Source organism: Littorina saxatilis, linkage group LG4 (assembly GCF_037325665.1).
Source record: "Littorina saxatilis isolate snail1 linkage group LG4, US_GU_Lsax_2.0, whole genome shotgun sequence".
NCBI lineage: Eukaryota > Metazoa > Mollusca > Gastropoda > Littorinimorpha > Littorinidae > Littorina > Littorina saxatilis.
In genome coordinates, this window is record NC_090248.1 from 26,274,637 (window position 1) to 26,290,575 (window position 15,939).

At 39.9% G+C, this 15,939-nt stretch overlaps 2 protein-coding genes across 2 annotated transcripts in view; one reads left to right on the forward strand and one right to left on the reverse strand.

Annotated features, from left to right (window-relative positions):
* Window positions 1-5,089: 5,089 nt before the first annotated feature.
* LOC138963552 (U8 snoRNA-decapping enzyme-like) lies at window positions 5,090-7,237 on the reverse strand. Its single transcript, XM_070335412.1, has 4 exons — window positions 6,887-7,237; window positions 6,324-6,434; window positions 5,775-5,930; window positions 5,090-5,350 (listed from the first exon to the last, which is right to left on the reverse strand). The coding sequence occupies exons 1-4, from the start codon at window positions 7,091-7,093 to the stop codon at window positions 5,144-5,146; spliced, it is 681 nt and encodes a 226-aa protein (XP_070191513.1). The 5' UTR covers window positions 7,094-7,237; the 3' UTR covers window positions 5,090-5,143.
* Window positions 7,238-7,471: 234 nt separating this feature from the next.
* LOC138964344 (formylglycine-generating enzyme-like) overlaps window positions 7,472-15,939 on the forward strand; it is a 28,383-nt gene continuing 19,915 nt past the window's right edge. Inside the window, exons 1-4 of the mRNA XM_070336269.1 lie at window positions 7,472-7,959; window positions 9,082-9,156; window positions 12,719-12,801; window positions 15,395-15,517. Coding sequence (XP_070192370.1) covers window positions 7,525-7,959; window positions 9,082-9,156; window positions 12,719-12,801; window positions 15,395-15,517 — 716 coding nt within the window. The 5' untranslated portion in view covers window positions 7,472-7,524. The remainder of the gene's footprint in view (window positions 7,960-9,081; window positions 9,157-12,718; window positions 12,802-15,394; window positions 15,518-15,939) is intronic.

Below are 15,939 nucleotides of genomic sequence, written 5' to 3' on the forward strand. Positions count from 1 at the left end.
TCACTGAGAGAATTTGGATTCTGATTCGTTTATGAGTGTGTTCTTTATAAATGCAATTTAACTTGAATCGATGCATGTTCAGTGGTTTGCAACACAATTTAAGAGCTTGATTTAAAGTGCAGGTCGATTGGAGTATACTACACCGTTTGCCTTACTGCACGTAGTGATTCTTTGACGCAAGGTCCTGTGGTTTGCCATGCCTAGTCCATCCTGCAAAATGTGAATATGTGTGTGTGTTTGTGTGTGAGTGCGTGTGTGTGTGTGTGTGTGTGTGTGTGTATGTGTGTGTGTGTGTGTGTGTGTGTGTGATGTGTGTGTGTGATGTGTGTGTGTGGTGTGTGTGTGTGATGTGTGTGTGTGTGTATGTGTGTGTGTGTGTGTGTGTGATGTGCATGAGTTGTACCTTTCTTTACTCGATCCTCCTCATGTTCCTGTCAAATTTCTTTGGTTAATAGAAACTAAACAAAATTTGTTAAAAATGCCAAATGCTCAACTTCTTGTTCACAATCAAATTTGTTTGTTTGTTTGTTTATTTGTTGCTTAACGTCCAGCCGACTACGCAGAGCCATATCAGGACGAGGAAGGGGGGGATGAAGGGGGCCACTTGTCAAGCGATTCCTGTTTACAAATGCACTAACCCATTACTTGTGTCCCAGCAGGCTTTAGTAAAACTAAATTAATACCTACTGGAAGATTACCAGTTTCCAGTATGTTAAAATAGGCTTAACCTATCTACTGCTGGACTTACATCAGAACACTAACAGATTAAACTATACATGAATCGCGAGACAAGCGGCAAGAGAAGAGATTTTTGGAAAAAATACAGGTGAATGAGCAAGGAGGCAGAAAAAAGAAAAGCATTCATGAAGAAAAAGAGAGCATGACAGGAAAGAGGAACCAAAAATCTACCTAACAGCAAACTAGAAAGCTCCTGCGGTTCCAAAAACAGGAGGGGCCTTTAATTTCATAACCGCAGTGCCCCACTGCGGGACACGATCAAATGACTATAAGATTATTTTTAAGACTACATTCAGAAACACTCACTGAATTCATTCAAACAATTTCGGTTTCTATAATTAATCTTCCTTTTATTTTGTTGAAAAAAGTTGATCCGTATTCTTTGTGTATAAGAAAGCCCTCTTTTAAAATATAAATATGTGGTTCCTTTAAAATACAACCCTCTTTGAAATCACCACACAGTAATTAACCCACGCAGCAGTGAAACCACAAACAGAAAAATACATTTATCACCTCACAAACGAACAAAAATACAAACGAACAAATAGACAGTATTGGTAAGGCACACACATTGAAAAGATTGATCTTGCACATGTTCACAAAGTATTACACACTGTAGAATGCACCCAAAAGATAAGATTGCTGGCATGTAAAATGTCTAATTCGTAAGACACAACTCCCATGTGAAAGCTACCTCACCTTTTAAACAGACTTTTCACTTTAACTTTTATTAACTGTACCATCCCACTGCTTTAAAATTCGGCTCCCTTTCTCTGAGTGTTGCGCTACCCAGGTGTGTGCGTGTTTAGTTATAATAGCTACCATGCACTTATGTCACAATGAGTGAGGTCTTTTACGTGCCACACTGGTGACACGAGAGTGGGACACAGATACCATCTTTCAGTCTGTACATAAAGTTGATCTAGTGTGACCATCCCGGCCCGGTGCAACACGAAATTTTTACTCCATGAAAAATTTACTCCGGAGTAAATATTTCGTATGAAATTGTTACTCCGAGTACACTTTTCATACGAGAAAAAAATTCCCCAAGGCACGAAAAAATTACTCCCCCCACGAAATTTTTACTCCCCATTTTTTTTACTCCCAGTAAAAATCTCGTACGCAAAAATGGGATGCGGGCGAAGGGATAATGCCAATAAGTGATCTCGCGCACACGAATGTCGCGCTACCCTCCTTCCACCACCAAGACTAACAGGGGACAAGGGAGTAAAAATTTCGTACACCTGGCATGGGAAGTTAAATTGCTCGTGTTGGGGTGAAGTAAATTATTCGTTATTTATTAGTCAGGGGAGTAACATTTTTGTACGAAATTTTTACTGGGAACTCACCTGTCTTGGGGAGTAATTTTCTCGTGCAATGGGGGAGTGCTTTTTTCGTAAAGGGAGTAACTTTTTTGTACGAAATGTTTACTCCGGAGTAAAAATTTCGTGGGAGTAACTTTCTCGTGTTACACCGGCCCGGATAATTCAAACCCGCAATCTGAAGATCACAAGTCCAGTGCTCTACCAACTGATCTACCTTAGGCCCCCTGGACAGAAGGAAAGGATGTCCGACAGATTGACACAATTACCCAGTACGTATATATAGAGCAGTAAATACAATCAGGATGATGTTTTCTTCCAAATACAGCAATTAAAGCTTATAATTATGTGTTCTTTCCTTTGCTGAAATTATTAATATCGCAGTAACTTTGTCTGCGTATTGATTTTTCTGCATCTCGCTCATAAATGTTTTATGTGCAAGCTGTCTCAGTGGCGAACTATAATATATTCTTTGTTCCAATTTTGTATTAATTTTATGAACATATAAATATGTATCACAGGGTGCTAATGGAATCTTATTAACCTCGTTCAATGTATTTTTCATTTCAAATGAATAGTGAATCAGGCACTATTTTTTTCCATTCACCATTGGGGAAACAATAAACAGCTCAATTGAGTAGAGTCACCATAATAATGTCCAAAGCAAAATGACCATATGTTAACTCACGCACTGATAGACAGACAGACAGACAGACTGACAGACACACAGACACACACACACACACACACACACTGTGTGTCTCTCTCAGCAAGGACAGTGATATGTGCAAATTAATATGGACAATTTTTGGGGTACACTGCTGCCCACGAGATTCAAACAATGTGTAAGACATTGACCTAAACAACCCCAAAAGAGACAAATAAATAGCATTGTAAAAGTGATAACAAGCACTTCTGTGTTAAAAAAAAAAATCATATAAGAACAAATCAAACTGGAAAAAAAATCCACGGAAGGTATCAGACCAAACAACAACATGCATGAATCATAGTTCAAATTTTCAAAAAGAAAAACAAATTGCAACTAAACCCACAGGAGTATCAGAATTCAAACAGTAGCCCAGGTTTTTTTCAATCAAGAGATCACAATCTATACTCATTACCCTCAGGGGGTACAAACACAGACATAATTTCAGCTCACTTCAGGTTAACAAAAAGAGTAAATATATAGCTGGTGGTCCAAATTTCACAGGAGTGAGATCAACAGGCAGCAGATACGTCTATCTTAAAGGTACATTGTACCCCCTCCCTTTCTATGTTAACAATCATGTAAACCACCAAAAAATCGCCCAGGCATTTACACATTGGATATGCAGTGGAACCTCCTTTCTAACAAAGCAACAATTTTAGACTTCTTCTTTTTACGACCTTGTTTTTCACATTTTCTGTAAATTAACCCCCATTTTTAGACTCCCTCCCTTTCACCTTCACCGTGCTTCGTGGACGACCCAGAGCCTCACAAAATCGTCTTTATCTCTGAAACTATTTGGAGTTTTTAATTGAGACTTCATGTAATCTCCAATCACCATACGACCTTCCTATTGCCAAACTTTTGAAAGATTATCTTTGTAAACAAACAAATAAACGATGACGTAATTTGAACTACACAGTCCTCATGATGTGGGTCGTGGACGACCCATATGGAATTATGTAACGAATTTTACGCTGTTTATCCTTATTCGGACGGCGTGGGTCGTTTACGACCCATACTCTGCAAAGAGGCGGCAAAACGTTTATTCCTATTTCGGATGGCGTACGTGGGTCGTGTACGATCCATACTTTTTACGTTGAATCCTTCTTTGGAAAGTACGGGTCGCGTACGACCTACATCATCCGGACTGTGTAGTCCAAAGCGTGATCTGGTGAAGGTTAAAGACCTGATCTTCTTAGATTTTTGAAGGTCGTAAAAGGGGGGGTTCCCCTGTATTGGGGCATGCTTTCAGATGCACACATGCAATAAAAAAAATCTACACCCTTAAATTGCTGCTTTCTGTGTGGAGAAAAGATATGTTCTGTAAAGTTATGTTCTATACCTATGTCAATCTGCAAAATATTAGTTCAGCAAAAAATTCCACTGTGCACAGGAATTGATTTTTGACATGGATGAACTCAGGTCAAAATGAGTTCGGCTCATTCTCTCCCTGACAGGATGCCTTGAGTTTCCTTGTCTGGCAAGGAAACCGATTTTTTTTATTTATTTTTTTTGCATATTTAGAGTTTTTTGTAATGTATTATTGATATAAGCAGATTCGCGATCGTCGATAATGATTTTTCATGGTGTTTTGTGATATTTTTAAATTACAAAGGAATATTGATATGTAAGACAGTTTCAAGCGAGCTATTTTTCGCGGCTGTATTTACTGTGCAAACAACTCTAAATATGGCAAAAGTGTCACGTGATAATCAACCGTTTGGTTTCGGCGCTCACTGGAGCAGACGATTTTTTCTGTAACCAGTTGACAGTGATAAAACCATATATTACGGTCTCCTTCCGGCAGCAGTCCCAAAATTTCGACTTGTTTTGACCTTAGAACGATGTCTTTATCATAACTGTGAAGAACAGAACGGAGATCACTGTCGAAGTCGGCCAATCTGCAATCATTTTCGTCTCGCGAACACTGATCTCAAATTTAGATCAGTGCTCGCGAAAACCATATGGGAGATAACTCTGTATTTTTGTTTTGATAGATTTGCGTAGGACTCAGGGAGAGAATGAGCCGAACTCATTTTAACCTGAGTTCAGGATGGGATAAAGGATGCTCTCATCCAATATAGATCCCAGGTGGTTAATGGTCAACTGGAATGACTATAAAGTGGAATCCCCCTTATAAGACCCACTGCCCCCCCCCCCCACACCCCGTTTTTTTTTTAATAATTAAGAACTTATTTGCTTATTTTCATTTTTTTGGTGTCACAGCCTCTATCAATTATCCTCTATTCTAAGACTACCTAGCTCATTTATAAGTCCTGATTTCCTCAGTTTTTGAAGTCTTAAAAAGGGGGGGGGGGGTTGGGAGGGGGTACCTTTAACACAGCATTAACATCAGTGCGTCTTCAGTTGACCTTCATAATTTTCTCGGACTCTGGGCGAGGTGTTTGTTGCTGCTTTCAAGTGCTTTTTCAATTTCTTCCCTTTTCAGCAGCTGGGTGTGTTTGAGGCCAGCAAGGAGCTGATTTCTAGCGTTTCCTATAAACTGGTTTGATAGAAAAGCTGGAAGCCCGCGTAGACCATCGCTCATGGTGAAGAGAGGTACTCGAATAATACCCATCACCTGAAAGTAAAAGCAGAATAATGGCTGTGATGCAGAAATCTCAAATCTGAATAATGATTTGGACAAAAAGTCATTGTTTACACCTTAAATGCATGTGCAAAAAAGGAGATTGTGAGATAGACCAAAAAAGAAAGAGAGAAATACTGACGGACACAAATCCATACCAGAGTTGTTGTGTTGAGGTGTATGCGGGTTTGTTAGCATATGTGTGGGGGTGTTTGAGTGCACGAAAGAAGGAATATATCGTCGGTGAAATCATCGGACCTCGTAAGTGACTTTTGGCGCAAAGTCACTTACGAGGTCCAACGATTTCACCGACGATATGTGCCCTTAACTGTGTGAGTGTGTGTTAGTGTGTGCATGCTTAACTCAATAACTGTATTAGAAATTCATTAGCAAACAACAAATGTATCCTCTATCATACCTCAATGCCGTACTCCTCAGCTTTTAGATGATTCTTTTCAAGCACAAGAAACTCCTCCTCTGACACTTCCTTTGTAAAGAAATGCAGCACAAGCCTTTTCCTTTTATTGAGGACAGTGTGCATATGATCTGCATCTGTGAACCCATGCTTGTTGACCTTGAACAGAAATAGGTTACAGCTTATAACTTTTTGTACAAAACCAGTCATAGACTAACATTAGGATAGTTTGACATGAAATCTTTTCGTGAGAAAAGGAGAGTGGGTATATTGATAGATACAAAGATAGGCAAAGAGAGTAAGATTAATCTTGATTAACGAGAGAGAGAGAGAGAGAGAGAGAGAGAGAGAGAGAGAGAGAGAGAGAGAGAGAGAGAGAGAGAGAGAGAGAGAGAGAGAGAGAATACATAAGATCATAATGGGTAAGGAGAGGGAGAGAAATCATTAATTAGGAGAGAGACAGAGACAGACCGAGAGCCAGACAGAGGAGATAAAGAGAGTGACAAGGGGGCAACAAATCAACACAAATTCCTGGCTCCATCAAATCTTTACCTCTAGTCCTATCTCTTCTTCCATCTCACGGTTCAGGCCTATGAGTGGGTCTTCCCCTTTTTCCACCAGACCCCCTGGAAACCCCAAAACGCCATCGAAACGCATCTGCATCTGAAAGATGACATAACATCATAATTATATGTAGCATATGAAAGACAAACCATTTTGCATTCCTGAAAGCTGTTGTATGAACACTTACACATTAGGAATAAAACAGTTTGAACGTATTATCTTTTTAATCACCTCACCTCCATTCCTTACTTGTGAAAAAAAGGTGGAAAAAAGGAAAAAGAATAGACAAATCTGTTTTCTCAAAAAAACAGACACACTCAATGATCATCAAAGGATTGCGTGTGTGTGTGTGTGTGTGTGTGTGTGTGTGTGTGTGTGTGTGTGTGTGTGTGTGTGTGTGTGTGTGTGTGTGTGTGTGTGTGTGTGTGTGTTTAAGAGAGAGAAAGAGTAAAATCCATCTACAGATGTATGTATTACAACGGTAGCCTACATTTTGTAAAGATGATAAATTATAAAATATTACACAAACTGAACTCGCTCCAATCACTTACAAGAACACATCCTCTCAGTTTGAAAGTGTTCCACAGTATTTTTTCACTCCTACTGAATATCATGCCATGGCAAGCATGAATGTACTCCTCTGAAAGCGACTTCGATTTCTCATATTCTAGGTCTACAAAATCAGAGTCATCGTCACCGAGTTGTGCATATTCTTCGTTTTCCAAACAATCTTCGCTGTTTACACAAGACGAAGCCATGGCAGTTTCTCAAAGAATCAAAGCTGAAACACTGACAACACAACAAACGTGATTGACAGCAATTACTTCTTCAAACGGCACGCGTATATATTGCACTAAGTTGTGTATCGATCTCCTACCGCGCCAGGCAGCCGACTAGCAGACAGCGTATTTGTTGCAGCAAGCGTTATCTGCTCTTGGGAGTAACAATTGCACGAGTATTACTTAAAACTCAGTGCTTGCTCTTTGCCGTCAAATAATAAATAACCAAATGTGCCGTTACTGTCTAAAACAAATAAATTATACATATTTCTGGTATTATTATTTCAAATACTTTTTTCATTTTGTGTGTATTTTATTGTTCTTGTTTGGTGTGTTAATAAAAACAGGACCTCCCCGCAAGCTGTCGACCACTCGTGAGCTCCCACACTTCAGTCCGCTATCGCACCAACATGGGAGCAAGTCAGAAATTCGCGCTGGTTGCAAGTGTACTTCTCCTTCTCAGCGGCGTCTTGTTAGCGTCTGAAGCTGAGAAATCTAAAGACTCCGAATCATGCAATGCAGAAAGTAAAGAGGGCTGTGGCTGCCAACAAAGCCGTGACAAGGACAGCAAGAAAAAGGATGCGGAAGAACCGAAAGCAGACGACACAAAACCAAAAGTTTTCTACTACAAACCTGTGAAGGGAGACACCCCTTATAAACGCACTAACCAGATGGTTCGTATCCCGGGAGGAACATTCACAATGGGGACTGATGAGCCAATATTCGCGGCTGATGGAGAGGGGCCAGGTAGGCAGACTAAAGTGGACCCATTTTACTTGGACAAATACGAAGTGTCCAATGCCGAGTTTGAACTCTTCGTCAACCAAACTGGCTTCAAAACAGAGGTACAGACTTTTTCTCTCCCCTTTCTTTCTTGCATTTTGCCGTTGTCTGTTTGTAACATGCTTTTCATAATTTTAATACGCGCACACAGACAGACAGACAGACGCACACAGACAGACAGACAGACGCACACACACAGACAGACTGACGCACACACACACAAACACGCGCGTGCGGATGCATGCATGCATAAACATTAAAGATCCCACGATTGACAAAAGGGTCTTTCCTGGCAAAATTGTATAGGCATAGGCCATAGATAAAAATGTCCACCAAAATACCCGTGTGACTTGGAAAGTAGGATATGCGCTGAAATGGCTGCGATCTGCTGGCCGATGTGAATGCGTGATGTATTGTGTGAAAAAAAATCCATCTCACACGGCATAAATAAATCCCTGCGCCTTGAATATGTGTGCGATATAAATTGCATAAAATAAAAAAAATAAAAAAATAAAAAAATCCCTGCGCTTAGAACTGTACCCACGGAATACGCGCGATATAAGCCTTATATTGATTGATTGATTGATTGATAAACATTGCGTATGCAGAAGAAGTTCAGATCAATTAACCCATGATAGGTGACATGATTTGTACATTATAGATTAATTGCAGCTTAACTGTATCACATGCACATGCAGTTTTGTCAACATATTTTTATCTTGACATATATATATTTCAACAAGTCGAGAGAATATATATGGTGCCAGCAGGGTTTCATTTATTAGTGCGCGCTGCGCCATTGGCGCATTAGTTCTGAAAATGTCCCATCACAATTCCCTTTAGTGCGTCAAAGGGTGCATTGAGATTACATACCACTGTGCCACCAAATGTACACTTTACATCGGATCACACACACACACAAGGATAACACGATATAGCGGTTAATTCTCAGATGGCACCATATTGCACCATTTTGCATCTTTGGACAAAACGCGTACAGGCCTCTTAGGTGCTTCTTGCCTTCGACTATGTCCCAACTCCCATCGGAATTTGGTTGAGGGGACACATGTCCTATAATTGCCCTTTTCTCCCAGGCTAAACCCTGTGCCAGTCTATTTTGAAAAAGCAGCATGCAGTTTGTGTTCATGTATTGTCACTGGTGGTTGTGGGTTTTTTCATTTCAGGCTGAATCATTTGGAAATTCATTTGTGATGGAAAATTATCTAAGTGAAGAAGTCAAGAAAGAGATTACACAAATGGCAAGTATAATATTATTCATTAATGTGCTTTTCATGTGAAACAATCTCTGAATTTACAAGAATATATTTTATTTTTAAAGAATATCATTTGTTTTCTGTTAGGTATATATAATACGTATATATTTCAACTAGTCTAGAAAATATATATATGATATGTGCTTTTGATTTTTTTTACAGTTCAGATCTACCCAATTTTGTTTGAAAAATGAGTTGACGGAACCAGCAGAATATTTGTACCATAGAGTTAAAATAAACTTGAGCACTAAATTGTTGATTTGAAATGTTATCAAAAATAGTATACATTTTATAACTTTCTTTCTTTCTTTATTTGGTGTTTAACGTCGTTTTCAACCACGAAGGTTATATCGCGACGGACATTTTATAACGATTACTTTTGACAATAGTAGTGTTTGCTGTGGGGTGTCCAGATTCAATTAGTAACTAAAACTCAATTACCCTGTTAACTGATTCTTTTGTCTGTTAGTGTTAATATTTTATTTCGATTCTGCTAAGACCAAAAAGAAAAATATGTCTCACTCTGTTTCCGGTAACATCGCTGAAAAAAATACGGTCGGTCGTTTTTTTTAATTTTTTTATTTTTTTAAATAAACTTTTTTCTTACGTTTTGTTAGCGTCTTTTTACGTGTTTTTTTTTTCCCGGCGGCATTGGGCGCCATGTTTTTTTTTGCGTGACGACGGAAACGGGAGGTAAGTCTCTTCGATTGTGAAGTCTCATCGACCGATTACCTCCCTTTGTGTGTGTGTGTGTGTGTGTGCGAAAAGCGAAAAAAAAACTAAGGGTCGGCGCTTAAAAATACGGTCGGTCGGGTTACCGGAAACAGACATATTTTTCTTTTTGGCCTAATAAATCATGGTCACAGCTCGGGTGAGCAATGGGCTGTGAAATTCATCCTCTGTCACGATATATATTTCCCTTGACTGTTTTGTTAAGGCATCCTACACCACTTTCTTGCTCCAATAAATCAATAGCCCTCAAGCAATATAGCCAGAGTGTTGGGTAGCCAGCGCATACAAATCTTTTTGTAATTGGCAGCTGTTGTAGCACTCGTTAAATAAACCAGGGAAATTGGACAGAGGTAAATGGCAATATTAGTTTTATATGATTACTCCGGCAGCAACAGAAAAGTGTTCTCATAAATTTATAAATGAATCGTATCGCTAAATGCTGGAGAAGGGCTAAGGATTGAAGGTGACTCGATTTGAAAGGGATGTATTAGCTTCAGATTTTTTTCAGAGAAGTATGTACAGTATGTAACTGTTTGCTTTAGCTCTTAGGTTTGTTGGTGGTGTTTCTCTCTCTCTTTCTTGACTCTCTCTCTGTGAGTTTCTCTCATTAATTTGTTCATGTTGTTTTGCATTTTTAGACTAATAGGAAAAAAGGGTGTAATCCCATTGCCTTCCTTCCCCCCCCCCCCCCCTTTCAAGGGAGAGGGAGGGAAGGAGGGAGAGAGTTAATGAACAATTACAGGTCTGTGGTCAAGACCAGAATGAAATGAACAAGTCTGCATAGCATCGCCAGAATGTGAATATATATAACATTATTTTTCTTTCTCAGAAAAATACTCCAAAACCTTTTTTTCTAATGGTATTGCTCTTACCAGGTGTTGAGTATTATTAACTGATATTGCACAAGCTTGCTTTGTTCTAAATTTGACGACTTGAAATATACCTCCTGACCTAAATATCAACATGCATTGTTTGTTTGTTTGTTTGTTCGTTCATGGGGTGAAACTCCCACGGCTTTTACGTGTATGACCGTTTTTACCCCACCATTTAGGCAGCCATACGCCGCTTTCGGAGGAAGCATGCTGGGTATTTTCGTGTTTCTATAACCCACCGAACTCTGACATGGATTACAGGATCTTTTTTGTGTGCACTTGGTCTTGTGCCTACGTGTACACACGGGGGTGTTCGATCGGACACCGAGGAGTGTCTGCACACAAAGTTGACTCTGAGAAATAAATCTCTCGCCAAACGTGGGGACGAACTTACGCTGACAGCGGCCAACTGGATACAAATCCAGCGCGCTACCGACTGAGCTACATCCCCGCCCATCAACATGCATTGTTTTTACCATGTGTCTGTGTTCAAGGACTGTTTGAGGTGTACAGGGGACTCCGCCTGCCCAGGTCCACCCCCACCACCCCTATACTCCCCATGTCCCTTTCTCAGATTATCTGTTCACAATATCTGCAACTTATAGCTCCATTTTAAGGCTCTAGCTCTCTTTTAAAACCTGATATTCTCCGATTTGTTTAGGTTGTAATTTAGGTCTCATCAGCCACTGCATTGGAATTTTAGCCTGCAGATAACAAAAGTCAAAAATAGTGTCCATTGAGCTCAGCCTAATGTACTACATACAGAGCTATAAAAACATGGCAGATCTCTAACATTTGGGACGGGATGAGAACAATAACCTGGCATGTAATGTACACATTGTCCAATTTTTTAATAAAAAAAAAAAAAAAAGGAACCCAGAAAATATCTCTTATAAATGTACTCACTTACTGACCAATTACAGAGCCATTCTAAAAAATAAGCAGTGAGGCCGACAAACTAACAGAACGACAGAGTACTGCTATTTACCTTACGCAGACTAATTAATCTGTAACAGAACGATAGACCACTGTACTTTACACAGATAATTATAACTAATTGCAGGCGCATTGAGAAGCCTTCACTAGATTTCAGTCTGTAGTGTATGTATAGTTACAGACCTTCCGAAGGATGCAGCTGGCCATAAAAAGGATTTGTCATAAACTCTGCTGGTGCAACGATTATCAACGTCCACTGAACGCCATTAATTGGGAAGACAATTATTGATCAACCTTTGTTAGATGTAGAGTCATTTACATAACAATTCCAGTGTAACTTATATGATGCAGTTTATAGCCTGTGTTAGCTGAGGCAGAGACAGCTTGGAGACTTTCATGCAGATGTATACATATACTTATCGCTGAAGTGACCTGAGTGTTTGGAAACCTATGAGAGGATCGAGTCAGATGAAAATGAAATGAAGGGAGGATCTGAATTAATAACCAACTAAGAAAGGAAGAAGCAAACCCTATGAGTTGCATGCATTAACACTTTTCTACCCTGTATAAATACACTTTCCCACACCTACCCACTAAAACACACCATCATACCCCCCACATTTTTTAAAATAACTTTTATTATAAGATTTTTAAAAAATTTGAAAAATTCAAAAGTCGAAAGAAATGAAAACTATTAGAACCTCATCTATTTATGATTTTGTTTTTGGTACACTCTTGTTTAACCTGGTAAACTACCAACAATTTCAAGAGATTGTTTTAGAATCCAAATAGTCGAACCTGCATAACGACCACCAAGGGACCGACCAAAAGTGGTCGTCATAGACAGCTACTGTGGTCGCTATATATGGAAATGTGAATGACATACAAAAATAACTTGTCAGGTACCTTTTGTGGTGGTCATTATGGGCGGGTGGTTGTTATCGAGAGGTGGTCGCCAGGACAGGTTCAACTGTAGCAAGGTTGATTAAAGGTCCATGTTGATTCAGGTGGCTGCTGCTCCATGGTGGTTACCTGTGGATGGGGCTGACTGGAAGCATCCTGAAGGCAAAGGCACCAGCCTTAAGGGCAGGTGAGTTAAGAGTTCATACGAGTTAAGAGTTCATACAGTGGAACCTCACTTTCAAAACTTCCCGCTTTTAAGACCTAAATACTTTTTTAGATTTTTTGTTCAGAACCTCTGTAAAATTACCTCCATTTTCAGATTTTTTGAGGTTTTTCGAGTGGGGTTCCAGTCTGCAGAAGGTAGGTACATGTAACTTTAAGTATGATATAACTTCAACACATGTGTTATAAGGCCAAACAAAAATATATGTTGGTTTAGGGTAACATGACCAAAAAAAATAGGGTCGGTATGTCGGCTTTTTTAATTTTTTAAATTTTTATATGTATTTAGTCTTGGTATGGTTTGCAAAATGTGCCAGAGGTTGTTTTTGTTTTTTGTTTTTTTGAGAAATGAAAAAGAGTTTTAGGGTCGGTCGGGTTCGGGATCAGGATCAGGATCGATACATTGCAGGAACCTTCTTACTGGTTATCATCGCAACGGAAACGAGAGAGCGCAACCCCTCAAAATTTAAAATCTTAATAAAAAGGGTTTAATTTTTCCTAGCCTATTCTCTTTTTCTAGGGAGGTCAGTTTGTGGGGCTAGGGGGGCGGTTGAAGAGCAGGTGGCATCCGAGTGACACCCCCAGCCTTCCCCCACACGCAGATCCCCCAACCCCCTATCCCTAACCAAATTTAAAAGCAGGTTAAAAAACATTTTTGGCGCTAGTGCGGAGTGGCCGTCATGGCACCTCTGCTAATCGCTGTTGAAAATGCAACGGCAGAGCTTGCCCGGACAACCTTCTCCTCCAGACTATTCCACTCTGCTACGTTCTGTACAAAGAAGGAGCATTGGTACTGCTCAACTTTTGCATCAGGGACCTTGTAGCCTCAGCTGTTGTTGTAGGAATATTTGGCGATGATATTACTTGCCACATGGTTACCCTAAACCAACATATATTTTTGTTTGGCCTAATCTGTATCACAGTGTGATATTGTGTACAGAAAATTTCCCTTCTGGAAACAATATATTAACAAGAAGAGCAAACGCTCGATCGAGTCACTTTCGCAGTTCTGAATATTATATGAGGCATCAGATGGACAGGAAGAAATTGCTATTCACAACACAATGAGTCACGTTCACATAAAATTTGAGCCCGGTCACTTTTATAGTTTCCGAGAAAAGCCCAACGTTAAGTTGTGTGTTGCCGAACAGAAAAGGCTAGTTATCTCCCTTGTTTTTCTGATAACGTTCGTAAAAGGCTACAGATGTAAATACTTTGATGTAAAGAATAATCCTACAAAGTTTCAATCACATCCGATGAACTTTGTCAAAGATATACAAGAAGAGCAAACGCTCGATCGAGTCACTTTCGCAGTTCTAAATATTATGACCTTGAAAAAGGTCAAAGGTCACCAAAGCAGACGTCAAAGTGTAGAGGTCACTGGGAGTCACGTTCACATAAAATTTGAGCCCGGTCACTTTTATAGTTTCCGAGAAAAGCCCAACGTTAAGTTGTGTGTTGCCGAACAGAAAAGGCTAGTTATCTCCCTTGTTTTTCTGATAACGTTCGTAAAAGGCTACAGATGTAAATACTTTGATGTAAAGAATAATCCTACAAAGTTTCAATCACATCCGATGAACTTTGTCAAAGATATAAAATGTCTAATTTTTCCTTTGACGCTGACCTGTGACCTTGAAAAAGGTCAAAGGTCAACGAAACCATCGTTAAAGTGTAGAGGTCATTGGAGGTCACGACTAAACAAAATATGAGCCCGATCGCTTTGATAGTTTCCGAGAAAAGTCCAACGTTAAGGTGGTGTCTACGGACGGCCGGCCGGCCGGACAGACTAACACTGACCGATTACATAGAGTCACATTTTCTCAAGTGACTCAAAAACAGGCACAGTGTTTCTCATACAGTATGGTTTGTATCTATATATATATACGACTTGTGTCTGTCTGTGTGTCTGTGCGCGATGCGCGGCCAAAGTTCTCGATGGATCTGCTTCAAATTTGGTGGGCTTATTCAGAGAGACCCCGGACACAACCTCATCGATGAGATATTTCAACACGTGCTCTCAGCGCGCAGCGCTGAACCGATTTTGGTTTTTCTGTTCATTTCACCATTCCCAGTAACTCTTCCTTATCTTCTCCAGTGTTTTGCGTTTATCTCCCTTCCTTCGTGTGGCGTCAATCCATATTCCCGTTACTATGTTACTATTTTTAGAAGGTCACTGCACGTTACTATTTTTAGAAGGTCTCCAGTGTTTTGCGCGTTTATCTTCTTTCCTTCGTGCGCCGTCAAAGCCGGCGTACACCCGGCCGGGTCTCGGCTCTACTTCTTCCCGGCGAAGCCGGTACCCGGCGAAGCGGGTAATCATCTAGTATAATTATATATATATATATCTTTGAGATTTTGTTTATTACAAATATTTTGAAACTGTTTTTTTTTGTTATTGTTATGTAACTCCTGCAAGGTCTTTAACATTTGTATTGCCAATTGCAGTATAACACCAGAGTGGGACATGGATCTTGTCTAATTCATCATGCAACGTTAACCAAGAATCGCAAGTCCGGAGCTTTAATTATAAACCCCCTATGAATAACCCTTTGTTGCAGAATGGACCATCCTGTGATTCATACTTCGTGGAATGATGCAGTGGCATACTGCAAATGGGTTGGCAAGAGGCTGCCAACAGAGGCAGAGTTTGAATTTGCATGCAGAGGTGGACGGGAGAACAGGTGTGTGTGCACAGTGTGTGTGTGTGTGAGTGCATGTGCATTTGTTGGCGTGTGTGTGCGCGAAGGGAGGGTCAGGGAGGAATGGACAGATTTGCAGAGAGAGAGAAAAAAGGAACTCTTAGGAGTTATACTTTTAGTGTTGTTGCTGCTGTTTCTATTGTGTGATATGTGTTGTTTGTTTGTTCGTTTGGTTTAAACAATGTTTTATTTCTGTTTTACATGGTCATATTCGTTTGTTTTGAAAGAGAGAGAGAGAGAGAGGGTTTATGGCTTAAGTTAAAGATTGAGGGAGTGGTTTCCGAGTTACAGATATTTTCAGTGAGTGGGTAGATCAGATGGAGTTGAGAAACATCAATCACTGGCAATGATTATACATGTATATGAATTTTAGGGGTACACATATCGAGGCTAATTTAATGGCT